The following is a 26985-nucleotide window of genomic DNA, read 5'->3' as shown; positions in this document are numbered from 1 at the left end:
AAGGAAAGGAAAGAGGATGCAACTTGAACTGAAAGAGTAAGAGAGAAAGAAATAAAGAAAAGGAAGGGCGAGACAAAACGACGCGAAAGACCATCTATGAGATGAGAAAATAATAATAAAGTGGAAATGAGCGAGCCGGTCCATAAATTGCTCCGCTCCTTGTTAATGGTCTGGGGGCCTGGGGCGACCTCAACTAAACGTGGCCCGGTCTGACCCGACTCTCTTCTTATTCTCTCTCTCTCTCTCTCTCTCTCTCCCTCTTTTCTGTGTTGCTCTTTCTTTCTTTCTTTCTTTCTTTCTCTGTTAGGGCCCCGTTCAAGAGGATCTGGTCCGAGTCGAGTTCGTGGGTCTCTCTCGCGAGGCTCATTTCTGTATTTAATGGACGCCCAGAAATGGCCACCGAGTCGCTGTAATGCTTGCTGCTCCCCGTGCTTCGACCAGAAAGAAGAAGAACCGAAAGAATGAGAGTCCAACAGCACCCGTGGACACAAAGGGTGCACACGTCGAAGGTGGATACTCTCCTGGCTATGATTGGCGACCGGGCGTGGCTCTTCTCTCTTTCAAACCTGAATACGACGACGATTCCTTCTTTTTTTATACTCCTTTTTTTATTTATTTATTTCCTTCCTTCTTTCTTTCTTTCTTTCTTTATACCTATTTGGTTTGTTCTTTTTCTATTTTGTATTTTCTCATTCCTTTACTTTTCATCGATTTTATCGAAACGATTCACGTACGTTCGTACTTTGTAATATAATAAACTACTTTTCAAAATTTTCATTCTATTTCTTTTTCTTCTTCTTAACTTTTTATTTTAATTATGTAAATTAATTGTTCGATTTTTGTAATGAAACAATCCTGTTAAAATCAAAGTTAATTTCATTCGCTTTATGATAAGCTAGATTTTATTATCTTATCGTTGATCGAATTAATTATTAACAATTCAAGTTCTTATCGTCATGATATATAATAAAAAAAGAAAAATTATATATTCTATAAGTAGCAATTGATTTGTTTGAAATAATTGGTATGTTATCTGAAGAGCAGATTAAGTTACAAGTTCTATTTTTTAATATTGGGGGAATCACCGATCAAGGGCTTATTCAGGGTCCTCTGTATATTCTCTGTATCATTACACGTTTTGATTAGCATCGGCCGGTATGGTCATTGTAAAAGAAATTAGACTATTCTAAAGTAAGCAACTCGAGTGAGCCACTATAGTGGCTCATCGACCTGGAAAAAATAATCGCAAAAGCCACTTTAGTGGCAGGCCGGCTAAGGCGATATCGGTAATAATAGTGCTCTACCTTTATCTTATCCACCGTCGGTAATGGTAATTTTCTACTTTTAAAACAACGGCAGTCGGTAATTGCAGATTTCTACTTTTACAACACCGACCGTCGGTAATAGTAGATTTCTAATTTTTTAAACTCTACGTCGGTAATACTTCATATTAAGTTTACAGCACGTGGATTTGCTTTTTGTTATTTATATGTATAATATGACATGTATGTATGTAATATACATTAATATCCTTTCATATTCAGATATTTTCTTTTATTTTATTAACAAATGTATACAAATTCTCTAAATTTATATTGCTGTCACATATTTTTTAACAACATCTCGATAAAATTCAAAAATCCGGGTACTAGCTTGTTCACATTTATCCAAACATTCTAAAAATTCTTCATTGGTAAAACGTCCCGATGTCTGACAAGAGATAAAATTTCTATGTATACTGTCATACGTAAAAGTTAAAACCGCTCTCGATTTCTAACAAATAAAACATAAATGTATTAGTAAAGAGATTCATTAAATAATATCATTTAATTTTATAATTTCTCTTACCTGTAATTGATCACTGTTTGGATCAAGTATCACTTTTCCTGTACTTTCTTCAATCATACAACTAACAGCAGCCATAGTAAATTTCAAAGAAATTCCTGAATTAATTAGAGCCAAGCATGCTGCATTAATAGTACAAGCTAGGAGCTGAAAACAATTGAATTTTAATAAGAATGTCATTTATATATTATCATTTAGACATAGAAATATTAACTGACTCCACCATTATCCTGCACTTCTTGTACGTTTATGCTTATAGCAGAAGCAGGATGAAGATTAACAATAATCCCAGCTTCGCATGATTCTTTTAAAAATAATTCTACCACCCTGTCGTTTATCTCTAAAACAATTAAAAACATACCTCGTATTAATTACACTTATTCTTTTGAAGAGATAAATTTAATAATAAATAGATTAAATATATGAAATATTTTTACTTGGTGGTCCTTTCAAAGGGCTATAAATAACTTCAACAGAAGCTTTATCATAAATCATTTTCTGTGCTTTAGTTTCTATAGGTCCATAAACACCGACTATAACAGCTGTATCACCTAAAAAACAATACATATAATCTATTGTAGTATAGTTTAAAAATAACAAAATTTGATAAGATGTTTACCTTGCATTAACATAGCTGATCCATCAGGCATAGAAAGTTTATTCAACTCGCATATCATTGGACGGAGTGGGCATTCAGTTTGTGTCGTAGTTTGATCCATTGTTATAATTATTTTATGTTATAAATTTTTAATTTAGAATGTTTTAGTCAATCTTATAGGTTATGTATACTCAAGCACATGAGTATGAAGCAGCATCAAAAACAAAAAGTAAAAGCAGATGGTTTTTCGACGACATCTAGGGTTCTATCGTATAATGTTTAAAACCTTACTAGGTAAAGAAACATTGTTCAGTCGATATATTATCGACGTTTTCAAAGTAATACATTTCGTCGGTAAAATCAATTTACCAATCGAGTAAAAATATTTCTCGACAGATATAGAAGAAAATGTACTTACCGACGAGTGGTATCGTGATAAAAGAAATTCGTACAGTATCGGTACACACACGCGAAGGTATTTAAATACCACAATTAGTGTTGATTATTTTTCGTATTTTATTACTTTTAATTGAGTTAACGTTGGGTTGAATAATTCATGAAGTTAATTGTCAATTATTCATCCTCTTCGTCATCCTCATCGTCTTCCTCTTCCTCTTCCTCTTCTAGTTCCTCTTCACCTTCTCCTTTACAAAGAAACATCGGATCGATTGAATACATCAATTATCGATTATAGTTATTAATAATGATCATTTACCAATGGATAACGGTGGTGGTGGTAAATGTGCGATACGATAAGCTTCTTCTTCCTCAAAAGTCGGATCCCGAATCTCCATGATTTCCGGACCAATTTTATACTGATCCTGAATGGGAGGCATAGAAGGTGGATTGTAATTGTAAGCGTTGTACTTGTGACCCCAGCCGATGTACACGTTGGCGAAACGTCTGCGAAAATGACACCATTAAAATTGCATTAGCGTAATTTCGCGCGCATTAATTTTCTGGTAACGTGACTGCAGATCAGCATAATTTCCTCCGCTCCGTTAACTCATATCGCGATCTCGAACGATCGTTGTACGCGCGAGAATTTATTTTACAACCGTGAAATAGGTACGTGCCTATGCGCATTACATACAGTTGGACAAATTATTCAGTAGTTCTCTCTTTTCAAACTATTCATTTATTTTCTATTTTCGTTTCTCTTGTTATTATGTTAATTAAAATACGAAATAAGATACGTCTATGAAATATTGAAATATATGCACGAACCTGTCAACAGCGAACGCGTATGCACCAGGCCAAATATTTGACCTCACTAAAGCAACTGCAGTGTCCAGTTGAACGAACGAAGATTGTCTCGTCGTCCATGGAAATACTGATTCTAAAATCGCATCCTCTGACAATGGTGACAATAAAGGTGGTCCAGTTTCTCTAATGGCATCTCCTCTTCTCGTTCCTTCATCTTTTTCCACATCTTCTTCATCTTCTTCTTCTTCTTCTTCTTCCTCTTCCTCCTCTACAACTTCTTCCTAATAAAATTCAATCACTTTTGTATCATCGACCTTTTCATTGATGTTAATGAAATATTTTATCCGATGAAACTTTAACTAATACAAGAAATATTTTATTATCTCTCGCAATGAACGTATCAATGTTAATGAGAGATAAACGCGCGCGTTTAATCGAATTATTTCATTATTTACCTCGTTAACGATTAATCATTGGAATTTCTATTATTCTCGTGATATAAATAAAAGTATCGTTCTATTTCGATGAATGGAAAATAAATTATAACGAAGAGCGTTTTAGATGAGAAAATAATGATAATATCTAATAGTTAGGCAACCTCTTTTTCTAGTGGATCCCACCAAACTGTACGTCCCTGCTTCAGAATGTATGGAGTATGATGACACCAATTCGACATTGATGGATCCACTAGATCCTTGACCGGCAATGGATCGTAATGTACGTTCTCCGTCAAGGTCCCTCCTGAATGTAGAATAACCTCGTTGATAATTAATCAAATCGAAATCCTAACGTTTTATCCCGTTTAACAGAGATTACAGATCATGGAATACACATCGATATATATCGATCATTATACCTTCTTCCATTTCTTCACCAATTTCCTCTTCCTCCTCCAATCCGGCGAAGGTAAAATAACCGATCGGTGAAATATCGGTCGCAGCACTGATTCTCGCGATTTCTGCTCGAAGATAATTTTCTTCCGTGCCGGGAAACGCCGGAAATGTATGCAACTAATAATTACAAAATATATTCGACCCGCACGATTCGTATTAATTATTATTTAATTAATTATCGTCGGGGAAATATAACTGTTATACCGGTGTTCCTAAATTGCCAGTAAAATAACGAACGATTTGACGAGATATTATTATTTGTTGCGGTGTCACAGGTGGAAGTTCGTGCCAATCATCGATTCCCGGATTATTGCATACGAAATATACCTAAATCAAATATATCACAAATTATTTAATATCATTCAAATAAATGTGTATAACGAAATCTTGATTTAAGATCAATCTTATCACCTTGGTGTTTACCCCGGTTCCAATTTGTTCCGGTGGCACTTCCGCCGTCATTTTCCACGTATTAATTGGTAACGGTGGAAATACCAAGTGCAATCCTTTTTCCTCCTCGTTGTCGCCTGAAATTTCTTTATTCGTTTCCATATCTCGTTCTTCTCTAACTTCCTCACTTTTTTCTTCTTCTCTAATCTCTTCCACCGGTGCCGTTTGCTACTTCAAAATCATATTTTATTTGAATATATATGTAAAGAAAGAAAGAAATCAGTTTAGAATGATATAGGAACGTAACCTCTAATCTTCTTTGTAATTCGTCTTCCAAAAATTCGGCTTCCACCACATAATAATTCTTCGGATTACCAAGGATCTTACCCCAAAATCTATATTCACGATAAATCGGATTTTCTAGTAGCTTATTTTAATAATAAGATCAAAAATTCTTCCAGTTGATCCTAAGAAAAATATTTTCAACATGATACCTAAGGTTTCCTATGGGAACTTCACTCGCGAGTTTTCTTATCGCTAGATTTAGTAAAACCATCTCGCCTCGTGGCAAACCAACACCGGTTTGTTCGAAATAAAATAATAAATCCATCGTGTTTGGTATTCCTTTCTTTTTCTCGGTCTCCTCATCCTCTTCCATTCTATCTTCCTCCTTTCTCGTTTCAGGTACCGGGTTCTTTAAATCGAACCAACAATTCGAATTAAACCAAACGCGTAATTTGAGAAAATAATTCTCTATTTTGATTATTTTTCAATGAATTACAAATGATTAATTTACTTGAAACAAATCGATAAGTTTTTTCGCATTTTCGTATTGTCCAGGTGGTACGTAAACGTCACGCAAATGATTAGTCTGAGTTTTATATCTTTCTTCCTTCAACCTTCTGCTGTACACTTCAAATATATCAACCGCATTTTTAGGCTTTTCCGAGAGTATCTTTGCAAGAAGTTCCGATAAGTGATCGTATCTAAAATCTTTCGATATTATAAATATCTGATATCTTATACGATAATTTGATATTTCAACCCATAATAATCGCGTACAAATTATCACCAGATTCGGGACTATGTTTGAGTAAAAATTGTTTGGCACGACGGATATCGTGTTCGATGCACGGTTTATCGTTTGTTGGAACTTCTTCCACGTTGTAAGAATAAGCCATGGGTTTATCGATGACACTTTTAACAAATAAAATATGCTTGTAGAATTAAAGTTAGAAAATGAATTACTTATTAATCGTTTATCGTTGAATGAAACATAACCATGAAATCATAGTTCTCGTCTGTTTTATTATTTCCAACGGAATTCATCTCACACACGTTAACATATACGTGTCCCATATATATATTTAAATATATATCACAGACTTACTTTTTTACTGATTAAAAAAACAGCAGACTCCGCCTCTCGTTCTTTTAATAGACGTTATTCAGTCGTTTTGTTTCTAACTCGGAATAGGCAAAAAATATAATAAGTTATCTGTAGGACCTAATTATTTTAATGAGTCTCCTGCCAAATTCGCTTTATCTAACTAATATAAGAAGTATAAGTAAAAGAAGATAAAACTAGACCAACGATAAATGTGTTATTCCATGTTCTATTTTTGATATCAACTGTTACTTAACGATAATTATTATACTTCGTATAAAAATGAAAGTATACGTTTCTTTATACACTTTCTACATTCCAAAAAATAGTTAATTAAATTATATTATATATTATATTGCGTGTGATTATAATGTATTATTTATTTTTATTAATATTTATTAAATATTATTATTTTTTTAAAAATGATAAAAATGTCTGAAGAATTGGATCTAGCAAATTTGCACGCTCGCATTGGAAAATACGAAAGTTATTGAAAAGCTTATCTCGATAATTATTTCATAAGAGATAAGTGAAACGTGAATTTGAAAATTTTCGTAGCAAGCAAACGGCATATATCGGAGGTGAATCTGAATCTGAATGAACGTATGTAGAATATATGTGTATATATGAATAAGTATGTGTACGTGTATATATCTTTTAATGAAGTTGAATCACACGCGCCAGTTTCTATCAGTTTGCATCCTGAAGCTCGTAGTTATCATCTATCGGGTGTCCTAAATACAACCAAAGCTACCCGAGGTCATCCGGCATATTTCCTTTGACGCCCACCGAATGCATAGACGTATACACGCATACATATGTGCATGCATGCATACTGACACGCATACACACACATATTTACATGTATAAAGAATATCGCGTGCGTTACCAATTAAAAAAATTTCTTCTAATCAATTTCTATTTTTTTTTCTCTTCTTTTTTTATTTACTTTTCTAATTTAACTTCTTTTTCTTTCTTTCTTTTTTTTTCTTTTTTTTTTTTTTTTTTGTTTCAAACGACGAACAATCTTTCGAAAGAAACGAACATTTTTTTTATCTGCAAAATCGTATCGTCAGGGTATAGGTACGTACGTGATTCGTTCGTACGGAACATCGGTTCGGAAAATGATAGACTATTACGGTTAATGGAGATTTCTATGAGCGTGCATTAAAATGGAGATCGGTGTCTGAGAGGTCACGATGCGTTTATAGGCTTATTATATTATATGATTAATCATTATGCATAAATATTTATTCATACTATGTACAATAGGATCCTATGTACAAGTATAATCAATTTAAATACATTTATTAATAAAGTATAGAAAATATATAATAATAATAATAATAATAGATATCGGGTCGAGTAAAAAGATTCGTCTCGTTCGTATTTTAAATGCAAAATTTCAATAAGTTTCTTTCATATTTTCTATTCAGCCTTTTTCAAATGGTTTCAAATTCTTTTACGATTGATTTATAGTTTATTATCAATGTCATGACTATTAATGTGCCGGTCTTGCTCAATTTTAATCTATGATTTCATCGACTTTTTCAATGATCGCTTGACTAGTGCAAGGCGCATCTTTGACATCCAAATTTTCAGAATTGAAAACCCTCGAACCAGCAGCAGCTTTGTGCCACGCGTATCCGATACTGCATCGTGTCAATAAACTTCGCCAATTGTTTTATATAATTGTTGTAATAAAATACGAAGAAGTATGATAAACGTAAATGCATTCTACTGTAAATATATATAGAAATGTATTTACTTTTTTAAACGTATACGCGTATCTAATGACACTGTTTTTTTTATTTTTCTTATCTCGCGGTAATTTCAAAGTAAAGTAGAATGTATTTGAATACAAGGTTAGAGATAATGGACATAGAGCAGAACGAGAAAATAACTTAGGATGACTCGAAGTCTGTCACCAATGAGTATTAGCATTAGAAATGCGAGTATGACATCGGAGGACGGTTACACGTCGCGAATATTTCGATTGGCTCTCGTATGGCTCACGTGTACGGCATAATGCTTCATAATTAACGAAATCGTATGGTAATTAATAAAAGGCACGTATACACATACTCTCGTACACATACATTAATACGTTCGTTGAATTCGTACGGTTATGAATCGGGTGTGCTTCGAAATGCAGTTTCATTTTAAACGGAATTATCAACGATTGATCGAAATTGATCAGGCGTATATGCCAATACCTATTATACGCATCGTGACATCTCTCCGCATTCATTAATCGTCGAATTAACAATATTTGAACGTTGATCGTCGTTAGGATTTTCAATGCTTTCGAAAAAAAAAAAAAAAGAACAAACCCCCGTCCTCCCGTTCCCCCAAACTTTTTCTACATTTTAACATTTCAAATCTCTGCTTTTATTCGACTATCAATTTCTCTAACATAAAATTATTCAACAACATTTTTAATTATCTATTAATAACATTCAACTACCGGAAGATATAAAGAATTCAGATTAAGATATTATACCTACTTTATTGATAAGAGATATTCAGCGTGTTTTGTGACTTACGATTTAATTTAATTTAATTTCTTTTTTTAACCATATGTTTGAGAGAGAAAATTGCTTTGAACCAATACTACTATACTACTATTATAGAACCATTATACTTTTATTTATTATTTACTATTTTCTTTTTACATTTATCTACTTACTGTGCGTTACTACTAATATAATGATAAGTTTAATAATAATTACATCATTTTCATTTCCGTTTTGTTTTATCTATACATTACATTGTACTATACTGTAATTAATGGTCTTTAGGGAGCCTAGGCTCTAGGCTTAATAAAATATTATTAAATAAATAAATAAATAAATAACATTAACAATGTCGTAAAAAAAAAAGAAAGAAATATCATCGATAATTCTAAATAGAATTAAAATAAACGATTTATATATATAACAAGAGAAATGATATTGACAACGATAACGAACAATACGAGCCGCTAATTCAATGAGAAGATTAGGTGATAGAAAATGATGATCATTAACGATCGTTTCGACTCTCTAATCTGGAGAAATACGCTGATTAAGTGGCATTGAACGCATCTCGAGTGCCGCACAAGAAGTTGTGCATGGAGACATTTGCGAAGAGAGAGAGAGAGAGAGTCTTTCTCTCTCACTCTCGTACTGTGCGGAGGCGTTCGAGTATGAATGAGCAAGAAGTCCCCACCGGTTCCTATCCGAATCCCTCTTTGGATTCTACCATCACCTCTCCCTCTCCCTCCTCCTTCTCATCCTTCTCCTCTTTTTCCTCTTCTTCTTCCTTCTCCTCTTTGCTCTGCTAAGCCTGCACACTACTCTTCCCTCCTCTCACTCTCTCCCTCTCTGGAATTATCTTTCTGTCTCTCTTTCCTCCTTCACATCGGGGGTTCCAACAGAACGAACGGTCCTCTCTCTTTCTCTTTCTCTCTCCACACTCTCCTCTCTCGCTAAGCCTCTTTCGGTTTAGTTTTCTCTCGCGAGTCGCAGGCGCGCGAGCAAGCAAGCAACGCAACGCAATTCGGTTCCTTATTCTCTTCTTTTCTTATATTCTACAACACGAGAGAAAGAGAGAGAGAGAGAGAGAGTACCAGTTAAGAGACATCCAAATCTTTGGTTCAAGTTTCCAATTGGGAATCCTGTTTTGTTGGATTGAACAACACGCCTTATCGGCGCCCCGCCACGCCGTTATAATCATGCACCATCGATTTATTCGGTTAGTGTTTATTCATTATTTTTTATTTTTCCATCATTATTATTATTTTATTATATTCTTCTTATCTCTTCTTCTCTCAGGTCTTCTATAAAATTTTCGTTTTCTTTTTGAAGTTATACTTCTTTTGGCGAAGTAATTTTGTTCCGAACGACACCATGAAGTTTGTCGGTATTTACGACGCGCGGCAAAGTGATTTCAAGTATACGGCATGAAGTTGTCTCTTCTTCTCTTCTTTTTCCTCTTTTTTTATTCTCAAGCGGGTCACCCATCCAAGTACTAATTGTACTCAGCGCTGCTTTACTTTAATGATCGAGCGGGAACTGATACTATCACCGTACCATGGCATATATTATGATATTTTATTATTCTTTCTAATATGAAAATATGTTTCTTTCCTTTTTTTTTAAATAATAATAATAATAATAATAATAAATTTTTCTTTTTTGTTAAGTTATTTTTTAAAGTTATTTTTGAGGTTATTGAGGTTATGTTCGTTTTGGTACGGCAAAGAAGTATAACTTCTTACATGCGTACATAAGTACACACACCAGTTTTTCTTTTTAAGTTATTTTTTTTCTTTGAAGTTTTTTTTTGAAGTTACTTTTGAGGTTATTGAGGTTATGTTCGTTTTGGTACAGCAAAGAAGTATAACTTCTTACGTGCGTACATAAGTACATACACACACCAGTTTTTTTTTATTTTCATTTCTCGTCTTTGTAGATCACGATCCAATGTAAAAAATCATTCGGATTTGTTTCGTAATAATCTCGATCCTTGTTGTTTTTATTCTTTTATTGTGTTTTATTCTATTGTTCTGTTTCTATCGGATGTAATAAATTAGATTTGAAATTGTTGTTTAAATTCGATACGTTTGACAGTGTTAAATATAGAATACCCAAGTAGGGGTATAACAACACTTCCGTGTATGAAACGATCCCTCTCGCCTACCTTCCCTTCGATTCTCGAAAATTTTCCGATATTACGATCGTTTTGACGTTTACTTTGGAGAATAAGTAGCACGTTTTCATAGCCCACGCGTTGAATATACGATTACGCTTGTCGTATATGTCACCTTTGTGAGTTTAGATAAATATAATACATATAAATATAAATTTTTACGAATTGTATATAAAAAATATTATTTGCGAAACACTTTGACCGAGAAAACAGGGGTAGGGGGGTTAATTTATAGATGTATTATTTTTTCCTAGCTGTTAATTTTTCTTCTTTTCAAGATATTCCATCAACCCTCAATCAATCATTTGTATTGATCTTCAAATAGTTCTAATTAAAAATTATTCAAATGAACGAGAAGAAATAGAAAAGAAACGACGTTATAATAATTGTCGAGAAATTTCGAGGAACAATTATATGTTTTTGTTTTTTTATTAGATCGTCGTTATGGGTTGGTGGTTTCCAACGTACGTTATGACGTATTCGTAGATGAATAAAGTATTATATTTTCGAGAATGCTAATGGAGATGCACTGCGAGAGGTAGAACGTGGGTGGGGAAGGGAATATCGGTAATTGGTCTGAAAGTTTAATTACCTGAAGTACGGCAGTTTGTTTGAAGGGACCATGCGAAGGTGCCATTCGAGTGTACTCCTCGCTGAGGAATAATGCTCGCTCGTTACTATTAACGGCCGATCGCAAAGCATGCCTTACATTATTCATCGCACATCTCCACGTGTTAGAAAGAGATAAACAGAAAATAAGAGAGAGAGAGAGAGAGTGAGTGAGACGGGATTAGTCGTAAATCGGCCGTTCCTTTACTCATCCATGATCGTTCATCCATCCGTTTGCTTGCCAACCATCGGTTCGTTTCCATTAAGACGTTCCCGCCTTTTTTTCCCCATAAAAGAATTGAATGAATTTTGTTCGAACCGAGTTTTATTTTTTAATTTAATTTGACTCGAGACACACTTCGACACTTTATAAAACACCTAAAAGTATAGACAAAATAGAAACTAAGAAAAATCGTTCAACAAATTATAGTCATTTTCTTCTTGGTTGTTTTAGCGTGTCGTATAATTATTTCTAATTCTTCGTATACAAAGGAACACGTCTATTATGCGTTACGAGTTATCTATTTGTTTCTTAACGCGTTCCGTATCGAGCTACTTTTAAACGCTTGTTTTAAACTCACGCGTAACGATAACGGTAAATGGGAACAAAATAAATATCACGAATATTTGACTATTCATTTTATACATTTTTCCGTGCGCGAGCTAATCACCTATTTATTCGTTGAATTTCATATTAAAACCATCTAATAAAAATATATCACGTAGCCAAAAAAAAAAAACGAACGAACGAACAAACAATTCATAATCGAGTAATTCAAATAATAATTAAAATACGTAATCTCATGTGTGTGAATTTTGGCACGGTGCGCGATCGAGTTTCATTATTCTCAAAGATTTCTGAAACAAGTTTTGTCGGAAAAGGAAAGGTCGATATTTCGAAAAAATTTGAACAGAAGAAAAAAAAAACAGAAATATAATCAGGATGTGTAACGTGACGGCAGACTTCAATCAAGTTCGGGAAGGAATTTTGAGCGAGAGTGAGCGAGCGAGTGAATGTAGTGGCGAGGGAGGAGAAGAAAAGAAAAAGTAGGAGGGAGGGCAGACCAGAGAAAAAGAAAAAGAGAGAGAGAGAGAGAGAGAGAGTGAGTAAAAAAATAAAAAAAAATTTAGTTACGACTCGAGTGTCAGGAGGAGGCCACAGGCTCGTGGTCCCTGGCTGGTCGACGCAGCCTCCTCCCGGTTCCAGAGAATCGCAGTCACGTTCAGTCAGCGCCCGACTCCCGTACGTAGAGGTGCTTCGTGTTCCTCTTCCTTCCTCTTCTTATTCGCGTCGTGTTGTTAATTTTCATCTTTGAGAAGAGGACATAACCGGTGTTCGTTAACTTCCTATCGCGGGGAACATCCTCATCGGGATGACCGTCATCAGGAGCACGTGGTCAGTTATTTTTTTATCCTCCTCGTAAATTTCATTTTTTTCTTATTTTTTCCCTTTGTCTCGTATAATTATTAATTATTCGCTACATTTTTTCTTATTATTCTTAATTAATGTAATCTTTACATGTAATGGTTTTAATTGTTTTGTTTTTTCTTTTTTTTTTTTTTTAAGAAATTAAGTATATTTATTAGGATATTATTTGAATATTTTAATAGTTAAGAGTGTTTAAATGTAACGTTTGATTACATATTTGTATTGTTTTTTTATTTATGATGATAATAACCCATTTATTTCATCGATGTGTTTATATATTCTTTGTATATATTTAGTGTTATAGTACAGTTGCAATTAAAAATGATATATTGTTTTTTTTTGGATAATTCGTTTAGATAAAATATAAAAATACACACGTATTAAATACGAAGAGAAGTCAGAAGTTCTGATAACCTTTTTCCAGACATACGATTCGCACATGCCAAGAAAGTAACACGGCATGGCTAACACGTGTTTCCCTTTCCGTCCTTTTCCACGTTTGATCTATTCAAAAATAGAGAAAATAGATGGGAATAGTAATGTACACGAATATAAGTTGAAAATCAATTTAAAAAGGATTTCAAATTTGACCATGTAATCGAATAATCAACGTAATTATCTAATCAGTCGTTAATAGGACATTTACCTGGGCGCAGTTTAGAGGAAAATCGGACATGACATCCTCGGCTTGCTTCAATTTACGGTTATAACAGTACTACACCTGCGCCGTGGAAAGGCTTATTGCGAGGAGCTTTTAGATACTTCCTACTGGCTAGCAAACTGGCAGGACAATGGCTTATGCTAATTCCTTTCCTTCTATTTCTATGCAGAAAAGCCACCACCTTCCGACTTTCTGTCTATGCACATACGTTAATACATAACTATTACATACACCTGACTGACTATGTTACGCGTTTAACACGATGGCCTTTCAAATTTCATCCAAAGATACACACGTTTGTGTATATACCTGCATTAAATGTATCACACACGCACCCACGCGTACATTAAGTCGCGAATTTTCACCAAAGTTGACGCATCTAATAATATTTTAATAATATACTTCCTTTATCGACACTTTTCTATCTCCCCGATACTTCACGACGATATCTCGAGTACTTCATAAAGTAAATACGACAGGAATATGTCATCCTTTTTTACGTTTACCATTCCATTTAATATCCCTATAAAGAAATTTCTTACATATATTATGCAATATTTTATTTTGTACATTTGCTTTTTTAAATATTATATCTTCTGCTTTTTTTGTTTAATATCTTAGCATTTTGTATGTTATATCTTATTAATAATAATAACTTCAGTCATTTTTGTTTGTTTAAAAAGCAAGACGGTGGATATCGATTCCCATAAGGTATATCATTTCATTCTCGTACGAACAAAAGGTCAACTTTTCTAACATACTCGTTCATAATTAACAAAGGTTCCTTCTCTTCTTCTCTCTCACGTTAACATTGTGTCCTGCTATCAAAGTACAAAAGACCTAATATTTTCTCGTCGTAGAATATATTAAAAATAACGAGTACGTTATTTCTTGTAGAAAAAGAAAGGAGGAAGAAAAAAAATTAGAAATTAGAAAAAAGCAAATCTTCAAAGAAGAAATTCCATGGGTTGTTGGGGAAAACAGCATTGTTACATTTTTCTTAACCACTCGCTTAACGAAGAACATTTTATTCCGAGTTACGGTAAGCTTAGGCAAATAAACAATTGTATGGAACGAGTAAGAAATAGAAGACGGTCCATCCGTGGTTAGAAATGTTGTGCAGACGAAATTCCAAACGTGGGAAGTAAGCACATACATACACACAGATCACACGTCACGCACACTCTTTCCTTCTTTCTTCTCGATTTTGTATCTATTTCTATATCTCTTTATCTCTTTCTCTCAGGTACAGAGAGAGCAAGCACGTAGTACGTGCCGCGGACAATCCAGTATTTCGTGAGTTATTTTGGCTCCTCGAACGGGGAAAAGGAGGCTGTTATTTCTGTTCCATAAGTTAATACTCCAGGGCACACCCTTTTCTTCGTTACACGCGTTCTCCCATCTCCACTTTCATCTTCTTCTCCACCTCCACCACCATCACCACCACCACCTCCTGCATCTTTTCTACAGAGTTTCGTCCCGACTAAGACACACACTCAGGTACATCTCGTGGTTTATTTATCGCCCTGACTACTCCGGACACGTGCGTCACGTGCATGAAAAAAGCAAGGAACTTTAGTGGAAGAAGAAGAAGAAGAAGAAGGAGATAGAGAAATGGAAAATTGTTTTCTCGCGGCACCCTGACCGTACTGTAACCGTACTGTAACCGTACTCTTCTCCTCCCTTACTTCCTTTTTCTTTACTTTTCCTCTACACTCGATGCAATTACTTTAGAGAAGTTCAAAGTAACTTACTGAATAATCCACGAATCGGTAAGAGTTCATTTGAGATTGAATTAAAATCTTTCTCTCCTTGTTTTTTCTTTTTTTTTCTTTGTTTTTTTTTCTTAAGATAACAATTATTTTATTTCTATTTATATCGAGATAATAATCGAATACGAAATAAATCATTGTTCTGTTTAATATTACAAGATTGTGCGGATAATATTGATTTGATGTTTGCTTTGGTCTAACGTACAACCAATAGACTAATCGAAGATTGAATAAAGAATGAGCACCACTGTCAAAGGGTTGACGATTAGCATGAGTTAGTAAGAGAGAGAGCTCGGAGATTATACGCGCCTTTGATGCAGCCGACTAAATGTTCTACGCTTTTATCAGCTGAATGTACGTATATATGTATACGTCTATGTGTGCATAGATACGTATGTGTTGCTTTAATATCCACCCGTAATTCCGTACCGTGTTGGCGGACTTTTTAAAAAAGAACCACCACCACCACCACCACCATCACTTTTGAAACATCTTTTTCATATAAATCTTATCACATTTATCGTTTCGACGAAAAGCCTAACAAACACTTATTTTAAAGGATAGACAAGTTTCATTTCATTTTAAACGTGTCAAATTCCTGACCACGTAAGATAAGAAAGGTTCTTTTCAAATATTTATTTACCATCAAGAATAACGCATCAATCCATTTAATTGAATTATTTCCCAATAATTCGAGAACACTCAACTTTTGTATTAAAGAATTTAAAAAAGAAACAAAAATACACACACACCGTTTGAAACATTTATTTGACTCAAATCATAGGACTTTAATCGTTCGGAGAACGTTCCTTTGGAAACACATTTTCAACACGTGCATAAATAAAATATTCGGTTAAATATATTTAATAGACGTCAAATTTGGTGAGCGCGTAAAATAAAGGAGGTACTTTTGAAATATTTAGTTCCTACCAGGAGGGAGAAGAACATCAATTCGTTAAATTCGATTCTTCCCTATAGTTTCGAAACACCCGACGTGCCAGCAAAGATACTCGTGAATTATTCCTCTGGTTCAGGTCAATGGTCCGTACTAAAACTTTCTAGCAGGCCATCCTTCTCTCTCTCATTCTCTTCCTTTATTTCTCTTTCTCTCTTTCCTGCGACCACACATGTGCTTGGTATCGTGGCTTTTCGCGGAAGAAAGGTCAACGAAAAAGGGAGTCCGGTCTTTCCGGAAGGGCATCGAAAAGGCCGTCTGTCTGTCTGTTGTTGGTTAGCTCGAACCTTCTAATATTTTTTTTCCTTCCTTCCTCGAACTAGCACATTCGTATTAATATTTTCATGTACTTATATATATGTTTCATATTTAAAATCAAATGAAATATTATGAAGTAGGTGAAACGTTTGGATTAACGTTGAAATCGAACAGTGGGGATTAGTGAAACGATTGCATTTCTGCAGTAATTTATGTCGACCATTAACGTCTCTTCAGTTTCTAACGAGTAAGTGGAAAAACGATATAAACGTGCTGCGTGTATGTGTGTGTGTGTATAGGGGTGAGGAGTTAAAGTAAAAGAAGAGAGGGTGTACACGCAGAAAACAATCAAAAATGCATTCCTTCGCGCGAGAACTCTCGATGATGATAAAGCAATTCGTTTAGATCGATTCGCGAACAGATCAATAATTCATTTCGCTCTTCCATTATTTATAAACTCGCTGGAATGGACTCGTAAAATTGTGCATACCTCCACTACGTGTATTATATATAGTTCTATATAAATACATACCGAGTGAGGCATTTAAAACAGGCCACTGGAATAACTCGATTATTATTGGTAATGGAACAAATTCTTTCTAACGAAATTTATTCCCTTTTGAAACTGACCAAATTTTGTGTTATATAATATACGTGTAACGGATTTTATGATTTACTTTTTTTTTTTTTATTTTTTGTAAATTAATAAAAATAGGAATAATAATAGAAACCCTTCGACATAGTTTAATGCACGCGTCTTGAAATCATCACCCTGTTAGATGCTAAATAGAAAAATACATATACGTGTAACGGATTTTATGATTTACTTTTTTTTTTATTTTTTGTAAATTAATAAAAATAGGAATAATAATAGAAACCCTTCGACATAGTTTAATGCACGCGTCTTGAAATCATCACCCTGTTAGATGCTAAATAGAAAAATATATCATTCTATTTAAAAAAGAAAAGTAAAGTTGACCATTCGTACGTCCGCTGCGTGTTCATTTAAAACAAGAAAATTGTTAACGCGATTTCCTAAAGCAAGTTAGTTTCATCCGAAATATTATTTTCTATCGACTATATTAATCGAGTTATTTGAAAGACACGTTTAAAATACTTCACCCTGTATATATACGCGTGTCCTGTATATATGCAAGTATATGCACCCTAGTGTAGTATGCAACTCGATGCATTCTCTGTTCTCCTGGTAGTTACTTCGTCAAAACGAGACGAGAGAAGACGATGCAATCAAAAATGACGTTCATTCTCTTTGTCTACGAGAATACTCTCGTACAGTCGATGAACGAAAATAATTCGATCAAAGTATTATTATAAGTCAACTAGGAAATTGACATGAGCGATAACGGTGGAACGACGATTGAAATGCAAAAATTAAGATGAAAGAAAAAGTAAATGAGGAAAATAAAAGAATATCATCTTATTCAAAGGATTCAAAATATGGTTGTTCTCATTCGATCGATTTTGTTGAATCGCTTTGAAAGTCAGGGAAGCGTGGACTCGTAGAAGTCGGAAACGTAGGGTTCGGGTTAAAGAAAGGATGATGGTCGGGTTTTTCATAGTCAGTCGTCTGTAAGAAATCGGACGAGAAAAAGAGGACGATTTTTCGCGCCTAAATATTATGGCAGACGGTGTTGGACTGACGTAAAGCCGATAAAGTACACGGGGTTTAAAAGATCAAAAAAAGAATAAACCGGAATAAAGAGAAAAAAAAAAGGAAAAGAAAAGAAAATCAAAGTTACAAGATTCGCTTTAAAATTCCTTACAAAATTCGTCTATCCGATAATAAAAATGAGAATAATTATCTTTTTATAAGTAGGATGATCCCTGTTATATCAATGCTTGGTTTTAACTCTGATGCGACTAATCGCGAGAACAAAAATTCAATTAAAAACATTATTCTCGTCTCTCTCTCTCTCGTCCAGGAGGAATCAGAGAAACAACAACGATTGCTTGCTGTTCTCCTTGTCTCTGGACGTTCATTCTGCTGCTCTACACAGAGAGAATATGAACGTTGAAGCAAAGCAAAAGCATATGTGTGTAGTCAAGTTCTCTTTCTCTCTCTCTCTCCTTCTGTTTATATCTGACATAAACACACAGACATTTTCGGACATAGACCAAGCTCACATTTGTGGATTATAATCAGAGAAACTCAAAGAGGATCGTGTCTCTGTCGAGAGATCAATCGGGGAGATCGGAATGTCTCCAAGATCTCAACTGGCGAGTCCGTTCCTGGTATTACGTGGTTACAATTTCCCTTTAACATTGTTTGATCATGGTAATTACAAGACAGAGAGAGAGAGTCTCCTGGAGAACTCTCAGAGTACACTTCTCAAAGGGAGCAAAAGGAGCTGTATAGATAGGTAGATAGGAACTACACTAATCCATCCATGAAAAGGGGATGCTGACCTCACCGTATTCTTATTTTCTCTGTTTGCCAACGCCGACAATGACAACATCGACGAGGATGATGAGGCTTATTCAAGACGTTGAACTTTGACTCCCTAGTACACCATGTCAATCTACCCAATCCCAAAGAAAACAATAAACTCGTAATTCCTTACACGTAGGCGAAAAGAATGATTATAATATAATAAATTAGAATGTTAGAAAATATCGAAAGGAAAAGAAGAAGAAGAAGAAGATACAAGTTTCTTTAAATGATTAAAATAAAAATTCCCCATCTACCGAGAGTATATAAGTTAACGTCAAAAACAATTTACCTATTCCACTTATAGATCGAGTGGAATACTATTACAAGCAAACAAGTATAAAATACGATATTGTCGGAACGTAGCTTGTAAATAGCTAGTATAATATGACTGTAAATAATCATTTGAAAAGGTGTAGAAGGTTCGAAACGCAATATTTGATTTTCGTATAAACTAGGGATATTCACATAGATACATACATTAGTGTGCACCTATATACGTGCATGCATGAAATATACAGGTCACCACACTACCACAGGTAATTTCTTGAGGTCGCATCCACTGATAATTCTCGACGGTGAACCTCGCAACCTGTTGCTTCTCCTTCTATTTCTCTCTTTCTCTTTGTGTCTCTCTTTCTCAGAGTTTTCACATACATAAACGCATACACCTACGTACACAGGTACGTACGTACACTCGATCGATCGTTTGATTCCCTCTCTCTCTCTCTCTCTCCTTCTTTCTATCCTCTCTGTCCTCCTCTTCCTTTCCTTGAATTATACTCCCTTTCTCTCTTTTAATCTCCCTCTTTCTCTTGCTCTCTGTTTCTCTTGGTGGCGCGATAAAGGCACCCTTCGTCTGGCTCAGGTCTACCAACAACTCTAGCGCATGTTCTCTTGGTAGCACGAACGCCTGAAACGTCGCACTCTGTTGCTCCGTTCTAACCTGGCATCCTCATCGTTCTCGCGCCAACTTGGATGCTCGGTGCTTTCTCATACTAGCTAGCATGAGACGACAACGATGATGATGATGATGATGGACCCTTTCCATCTTTCTCTCTCTTTCTCTCGTATTCCTATTCTCTAAAGTTTGTTTCCTTCTTTCACCTAAGTCAAATTTGCCGTGCTCGTTTCTCTCCCTCGTCTGGACACCGCACACTGGCTGGTCTGCTCTACCATTTACTGATCCCTTGATCCCAACTCTCCGACTGTAGAAGAGCGCGGTCAAGGTATGCTCTCGTTCGTGACTATAGATGAAACGAGACAAACGAAGAATAGTAGAGAAAAAGAGAGAGAGAGAGAGAGACTAAGAAGATAGATTGAAACAGTCTACGCGAAGTAAGACAAAAGTAGTAGCAATTTCCAAGTGATTTGAAATAAAATAAAAAGTCCAACTGTCATTTGTTGACTAAGGTATAGAGATAATAAGAACACAAATGAAAGACCGAAGAGACAAGGATCATCGTGAAGATATCAATCGACGTCTAACGAACGCACAATTTTTCTTTGCTTTCCTCTCCAATCAAGGGAAAAGTTTTGATCAAAGGATACAGATGAAAATCGGTATTTGAGGGTGGAGTTGTTGTTTCGTCTAAGGTTAAAGAAACAGTCGGACACAAAGGTGAACAAATGAAAAAATATCGATGTTTTGTCCCTTACGACGATATCCCTTTTTTTTCGTTATTACAAAACTTCGGTAAGATTAAAATCGTGTGTGGGGTTGGGGTGGGCGGGGGTTATCGAAATAAGGAAATGAAAGAATTTCTTCGCTCGTATTCTATTTTTTTATTTCGAAAAGGGGGATAACGAAAACAGGACGAGACCGTGCAAAACGATTTGCGGTTTAAACAGCAGTACACACGGTTCCTCCTCCTATCATCTTATTCGTGTGTTCGCGGTCTCGGAGATACAACCGCAGAGAAATTCGTCCGGGCGAGAATGAAATTTGATTTGAAAACCGATCACCGAAATTTCCGTTTTCTCTTCTACCGCTTTCACCACCCCCGATCCTCCTCCTCTTCTCATCGTCCCGATCCTCGTCCTGTCCTGTCCTGTCCTGTCCTGTCGCATCGAGTTTTGATTACTCCCATCGTACGTTAAAGCGTCGACCGCAAACGAGCCCGAACGTGTGCCACCCATCCGAGAGAAATCGAAAGGTGATTGTTCCGTGAGAGAAATATCACGCTCAGGGATCATCGATAAACGTCGACACGGAAAATTAGCTCCGTTTCTACCCTCCCCCTTTCCCCCCCTGACCCTATCAAGATATACTATATATAAAAATCCTTTTCCTTTTCTTTATATATTTGTTCCTCTTGTTTCTTCACAATCCATTGAACGCTCTCATTTTTGACGATTGATAAATGTCCGATCGACAAATTCTTGACCTCGGAAATAAAGAACAAAAACGTACGTCGTACGGGGTTTAACCGGTGCAACGATTCGTAATCCAAAAACGTATGATCGTTCACGACTCCATTTAACTCGATTCCCTTGGTTCCTTCTTTTCTTTTATTTTAGTTTTTTTTCTCTCTTTTCGTTCTTACAAAAGAGTCGTGGAATTTTGTTCCCCTTTTAAAAGATATCTACCACAAAGAATCAGGAAGGATTTGCATAAACGAGAGTTATATGTAGCAACAACAACGACCAACAACTTTAGTCTACCTACTCGACACCCTCGATAACATAAACGTATAACGTGGACTTCATTTTGTGTATGTGTAATATACAAGAAAAATAAATATATGTACATCTGTATATACATAGATAGCATACAGATATGCATGATATATATTACATAGCTGTAGCAACCCCATAAAACGAGACAGCCCGTTGCCGGTGCAGTAACGACGAGATATTCAAAGAATGTCGACGAGATCTTGGAGCTTTGTTCGAGCACCTGCATATGTATCTGTGTGTGTAAGTAACATTAGCGTATTTTGTACAATACGTATGCGTGTTTAAATGTATTCTCAACTGTATACGGATAAAGAGAACGAAAAAAGATATATTAAGATGATAGGAGAACAGAATGCGAGTATAGAGTAAAAGGGTTTAAGAAATTGTTTTTAGAGATCACCCGGTATAAGCAGTCGTGAAGACTACCAGTTTACTCACACACCTGCGAGGTAAGAGTTGAGAGGGAACGAACAAGGGTTCCGTAGGGCCATGTCCCGAAGGCACGCGAGGGATACCGTAATAAGATCTTTAGAACCCTTCCTTTCTCGCGAAACAGGTCCTACTGTCCTACTTTCAATATTCCTTTCAGCAGAAAATCAAACAGGTCTAGACCGGATCGGAACATGGGGGACCCCGTCTACAAATTTACCAAGAAACTATTGGGTTGCCCCGTAAATTCTAGCGGTCGTTATATTTTTTAAATAATTTCTTTCTTTTTTTTTTATCTTCTCATCTCTTTCAACTTTCAACACGTTCCACGAGTCATTCGTAAGAGATTTATGCGTGATTTATTATTTATAAATTGGAAACAACAAAAATGGTCAAGAATCTTACGGTCGAGGGGGATTTTTTTTTTGCGTTCAACGAGATCTTCGCGTTTACCTCATTCGACCGAATTATTTGCTCCAAGTTCTCTTTTTCTCTGTCTCTCTCAGATTCTCTTTCTCTCTCGTGTCACGTATTTCGGTGCTTGCTCTTTGATCCCAAATAAAAAGATGGCGAGGGAGGTTTATGCCTGGAGTGGCTCGTAATTACGACGTCACGCGCCGTCTGTGCGATTTTCATTGCGGCACCACTTACAATTAGTGCGATTGCCGACCCGCATAAGCGCGTACGAGAGCGTATTTATATGTACACATGTAAATAAATTATATATATATACATATATACATGTGTGTGTAATCAAGTAGGTTGAAATCCACGAAGGACGTGAATGTTTGAAAGGTTCGAGCATAGTTCGCGCGAGTGCACGCTCGCGAAGTTTGCACCGAAGTATGTTTTAGCCTTCGTTGGAAAATAGGAACGCTACGGGTTAAGGTGCGTTGTGTAAGTATGCAACGAGGATGCATACTTTCACCCCCACCATGTTTAACCATCTTACGCATACTACTTGGCTTTACCTTGCAACGAACTTTGACATATTTCGAGAGTCATATATATACTTTGGAACAATAAGATGTTATCGTAATACAGTTATATCGAATATTTATTTATTTATAATTAGCCTTCATTCATTTATCGATAATTATATTAATAATTATATTTAAGAAGGTTGCATATTAAATGGTAAAATTAAATTACACTATAATGGTCATCGAAAGTAATACAAATTTACTAATTATTTATTATTATATTTACTAATTTATTCGAGAGTCATATATATATACTTTGGAACAATAAGATGTTATCGTAATACAGTTATATCGAATATTTATTTATTTATAATTAGCCTTCATTCATTTATCGATAATTATATTAATAATTATATTTAAGAAGGTTGCATATTAAATGGTAAAATTAAATTACACTATAATGGTCATCGAAAGTAATACAAATTTACTAATTATATTTATTATTATATTTACTAATTTATTCGAGAGTCATATATATACTTTGGAACAATAAGAAGTTATCGTAATACAGTTATATCGAATATTTATTTATTTATAATTAGCCTTCATTCATTTATCGATAATTATATTAATAATTATATTTAAGAAGGTTGCATATTAAATGGTAAAATTAAATTACACTATAATGGTCATCGAAAGTAATACAAATTTACTAATTATATTTATTATCATATTTACTAATTTATTCGAGAGTCATATATATATACTTTGGAACAATAAGAAGTTATCGTAATACAGTTATCTCGAATATTTATTTATTTATAATTAGCCTTCATTCATTTATCGATAATTATATTAATAATTATATTTAAGAATGTTGCATATTAAATGGTAAAATTAAATTACACTATAATGGTCATCGAAAGTAATACAAATTTACTAATTATATTTATTATTATATTTACTAATTTATTCGAGAGTCATATATATACTTTGGAACAATAAGAAGTTATCCTAATACAGTTATATCGAATATTTATTTATTTATAATTAGCCTTCATTCATTTATCGATAATTATATGAATAATTATATTTAAGAAGGTTACATATTAAATGGTAAAATTAAATTACACTATAATGGTCATCGAAAGTAATACAAATTTACTCATGGTTTTGTATTTATCTATTCTCAAAAATAAAAAGAAAGAAAAGAAATAGTAAGAAGCAATAATAATGCAGCGATTACATTTTATCTTCATTTAGATATAACAATTGTTAATGATGATGCATTAATGGTTAATAATTAAATACTAATTGTATTATACAATTTTTCTTTTTCTCTTTCATGCATTTTCATAAAGAATAATTTATTAGATAGAGAGAGAGAGAGAGAGATAATGATAGTCAATCGAAATGGTGCATTGATTGCACGTAGATTCATCTTGCGATAGTGTCTCTAATCTGTAATAGAAATCGGTTTGGCTTCGTCCGCAGTTATCTACCACGCTATATCAACAACTAGCGATATCTCGTAACCGTTCATTATTCTCGCTACGAATCGATCGTAACGCACGCGATTTTCCACGTAATGCCGATTCACGAAAATTTATGGAATAGTCAACGCGATCGTTATTTATTCGCGTATTGACGTGCATACATGCTTATCGCTAACGTGTTACCACGTTGTTTTCACAGTTTGCTGACTGATAAGATGATTTAATAAACCTATCATTCATTTTTATATTTTCCATTTCATTCATACTTTTTTTCTTTTCTTTTTTTGTGTGCGCCAATTAAGAGAAGTCGTCCAAATGATTTCGCGTTAAATTATTTTATAACACGTTTTTTTCGTAATAGAAAATTCATTTGATATTTTTAATTATATCGTCAGATTTCTTACGATCGAAGAAAATATTCTATCTCTCTCTCGTTGTTTATTTTTCCTTCTTTTGTTTTGATAACGGAAATAAATAGCTGCGAATCGTCGGTAGAAGAGAAGGAGGTTTTAAACGCGAAACGATCGACGCGTTAATGAGAGGTAGGAAGAGGTGGATTGATAGGCAGGTGGCGGCAAGTTGTTCTCGAACAAACGACAAGATCGTCTCGCGATTAAAGTGACGACTCATTCCTCGCTCAATTAGACGGCCATTAATCATGCCTTCGAATTTCCCTATCGAGAATCGAAGGACGAAAGAAAGAAAGGAAGAAAGAAATGAAAGGGTTTAACGTTGAATACCCCCCCAACGCGGATTAATTCAGCAAATGCAGCCAATATTTTTCATCCGCGAATAAGGATTCTCGTATTGACTTATAAATAAATAAATAAGAAAAAAATGATGTTGCACATAATCGCGATTAAGGAAGTTAACAAGAAATGAGAAAATCTTTTGCGAAAACATACAAAAATTGTTTAGAAAATATTTTCCCCGTTTATACCGTTAAGTACCGTCATTTAAAAACGCGAATAAGATGTCGCGAAATGTTTTTTTTTTTTCTTAACAAAAATTTAACCCATCCGCATAAACTTCTTTACGACGATCCGTTAAGAACGTGTTACGTTCGCGCCTCGTGTTAACTAACGTGTTTTCAAGAGGCAAAGAGAGGCCTTTATTTTCGACTTGGTTACTACCGTGCCACGCAGTCGAGGTTTTGTATACTTTCTGTATTAGTACGATGACACGAGAACCAGAAGCATAACGTTTCCGCGCTAACACTATGACTAAATCTCTAAACGCACTACCGTAAATAACTACGTGTATGCATATCTACTTACAATACATATTGGTTTCCTACTTACTTAAACAAAACATTTCTTCGATCTTTAATTTGGGGCTACGATATCATTTCGATATAATATTTCGAATATCTTATTCTTAAATCTTCTCACATTCGTTCTCGTGTCATTTTTGAAATATTTTTCTAACCGTGTGTGATATTTTATGCGAATGGTATTTAATTAAATAAGTACACACACCAGTTTTTCTTTTTATTATTTTGTTATATCATTCTGTCTGTATCGTCAAAACTTGGAATATTTTCCTAGTGAATTTTTCCTCATACTTCGATTATCCTTGGAAGGCGCCGGCGTCGAAGTTACAAGAACGCAGACGAAATGATCTCATTCGCGAATGATTAATCGACGCGTCAAGTGTGTATTTGCCGTTGGCGAATTTGAGGGTGGTCCAAATTTCGGACGCATACATTCCAAATGGTAGTGGCACACGTGATTAATCTAATTGATGGTGGCATCCCGCGTTGTCCCCATGCGGCAAGAGCCGTGAAACACGCACGCGCAGGTGCACGAGACATTCGTGCATGAGTTGTGCTCGCCGCTACTGTCTTCATCAATTAACGTTTTGCCATAATCAGATGCGTCTCTCTTGCTCGCTGATATCTCGCATACGCAACAACACGTGCATCGAACCATACCAAATATTTCTTATCAAATTTCTACCGAAGAAAAATTCTTACTCCGAGAAGAAACTACAACATTTTGCGTAATAGTTTCGATATCAAATTATAATGATATCTTACTTGAAAAATAATTTCTTATATATATATATATGTAGGATTCGTGAAAAAATTGGGCCGTTGGACAGACTGGACCGGGGGGACTCGAACCCGGATTTTCCGCTTTCCGGGCTCTTAATGCTTAATTAAACTGCTCTTTAACCAATTGAGCTATCCAGGGCCCACCGTCCAATCTCCTCACGAACGCCTACTTAAGTGTTTGGCTTGGAGGTGCTCGCATCCCACATATATATATATTTGTGAAGAAAAAAAGAGCAAAGTGTTTTTTTTTTGCGCGTT

General features: G+C 34.9%; 3 protein-coding genes across 7 annotated transcripts in view; 1 reads left to right on the top strand and 2 right to left on the bottom strand.

The window, feature by feature from the left end:
• Positions 1 to 1579: 1579 nt before the first annotated feature.
• On the bottom strand, positions 1580 to 2659 carry LOC122518894 (exosome complex component RRP46). The gene is made up of 5 exons (XM_043638037.1): positions 2465 to 2659; positions 2283 to 2396; positions 2064 to 2185; positions 1849 to 1992; positions 1580 to 1773 (listed from the first exon to the last, which is right to left on the bottom strand). Exons 1-5 carry the CDS (start codon positions 2562 to 2564, stop codon positions 1591 to 1593), a joined length of 663 nt encoding a protein of 220 aa, XP_043493972.1. The 5' UTR covers positions 2565 to 2659; the 3' UTR covers positions 1580 to 1590.
• A 71-nt stretch (positions 2660 to 2730) lies between these two features.
• LOC122518895 (radial spoke head protein 6 homolog A) lies at positions 2731 to 6113 on the bottom strand. The gene is given in 11 exon segments (XM_043638038.1): positions 2731 to 3087; positions 3159 to 3346; positions 3671 to 3930; positions 4248 to 4390; positions 4506 to 4659; positions 4747 to 4869; positions 4954 to 5150; positions 5152 to 5327; positions 5427 to 5626; positions 5714 to 5918; positions 5995 to 6113. Coding segments are annotated over 11 exon segments (1836 nt in total). The 3' UTR covers positions 2731 to 3016.
• Positions 6114 to 9819: 3706 nt separating this feature from the next.
• LOC122518900 (papilin) overlaps positions 9820 to 26985 on the top strand; it is a 68799-nt gene continuing 51633 nt past the window's right edge. For 4 of the 5 annotated variants that reach the window (XM_043638045.1, XM_043638047.1, XM_043638043.1 and 1 more), the window contains exon 1: positions 12853 to 13016. In XM_043638045.1, coding sequence (XP_043493980.1) covers positions 12994 to 13016 — 23 coding nt within the window. In that variant the 5' untranslated portion in view covers positions 12853 to 12993. Of the gene's footprint in view, positions 10055 to 12852; positions 13017 to 26985 lie in introns of those variants that run through there. The other variant, XM_043638044.1, reaches the window with a different exon arrangement.

Source organism: Polistes fuscatus, unplaced genomic scaffold (assembly GCF_010416935.1).
Source record: "Polistes fuscatus isolate 324 unplaced genomic scaffold, CU_Pfus_HIC Scaffold27, whole genome shotgun sequence".
NCBI lineage: Eukaryota > Metazoa > Arthropoda > Insecta > Hymenoptera > Vespidae > Polistes > Polistes fuscatus.
This window is presented reverse-complemented; position numbering and strand designations above follow the sequence as displayed.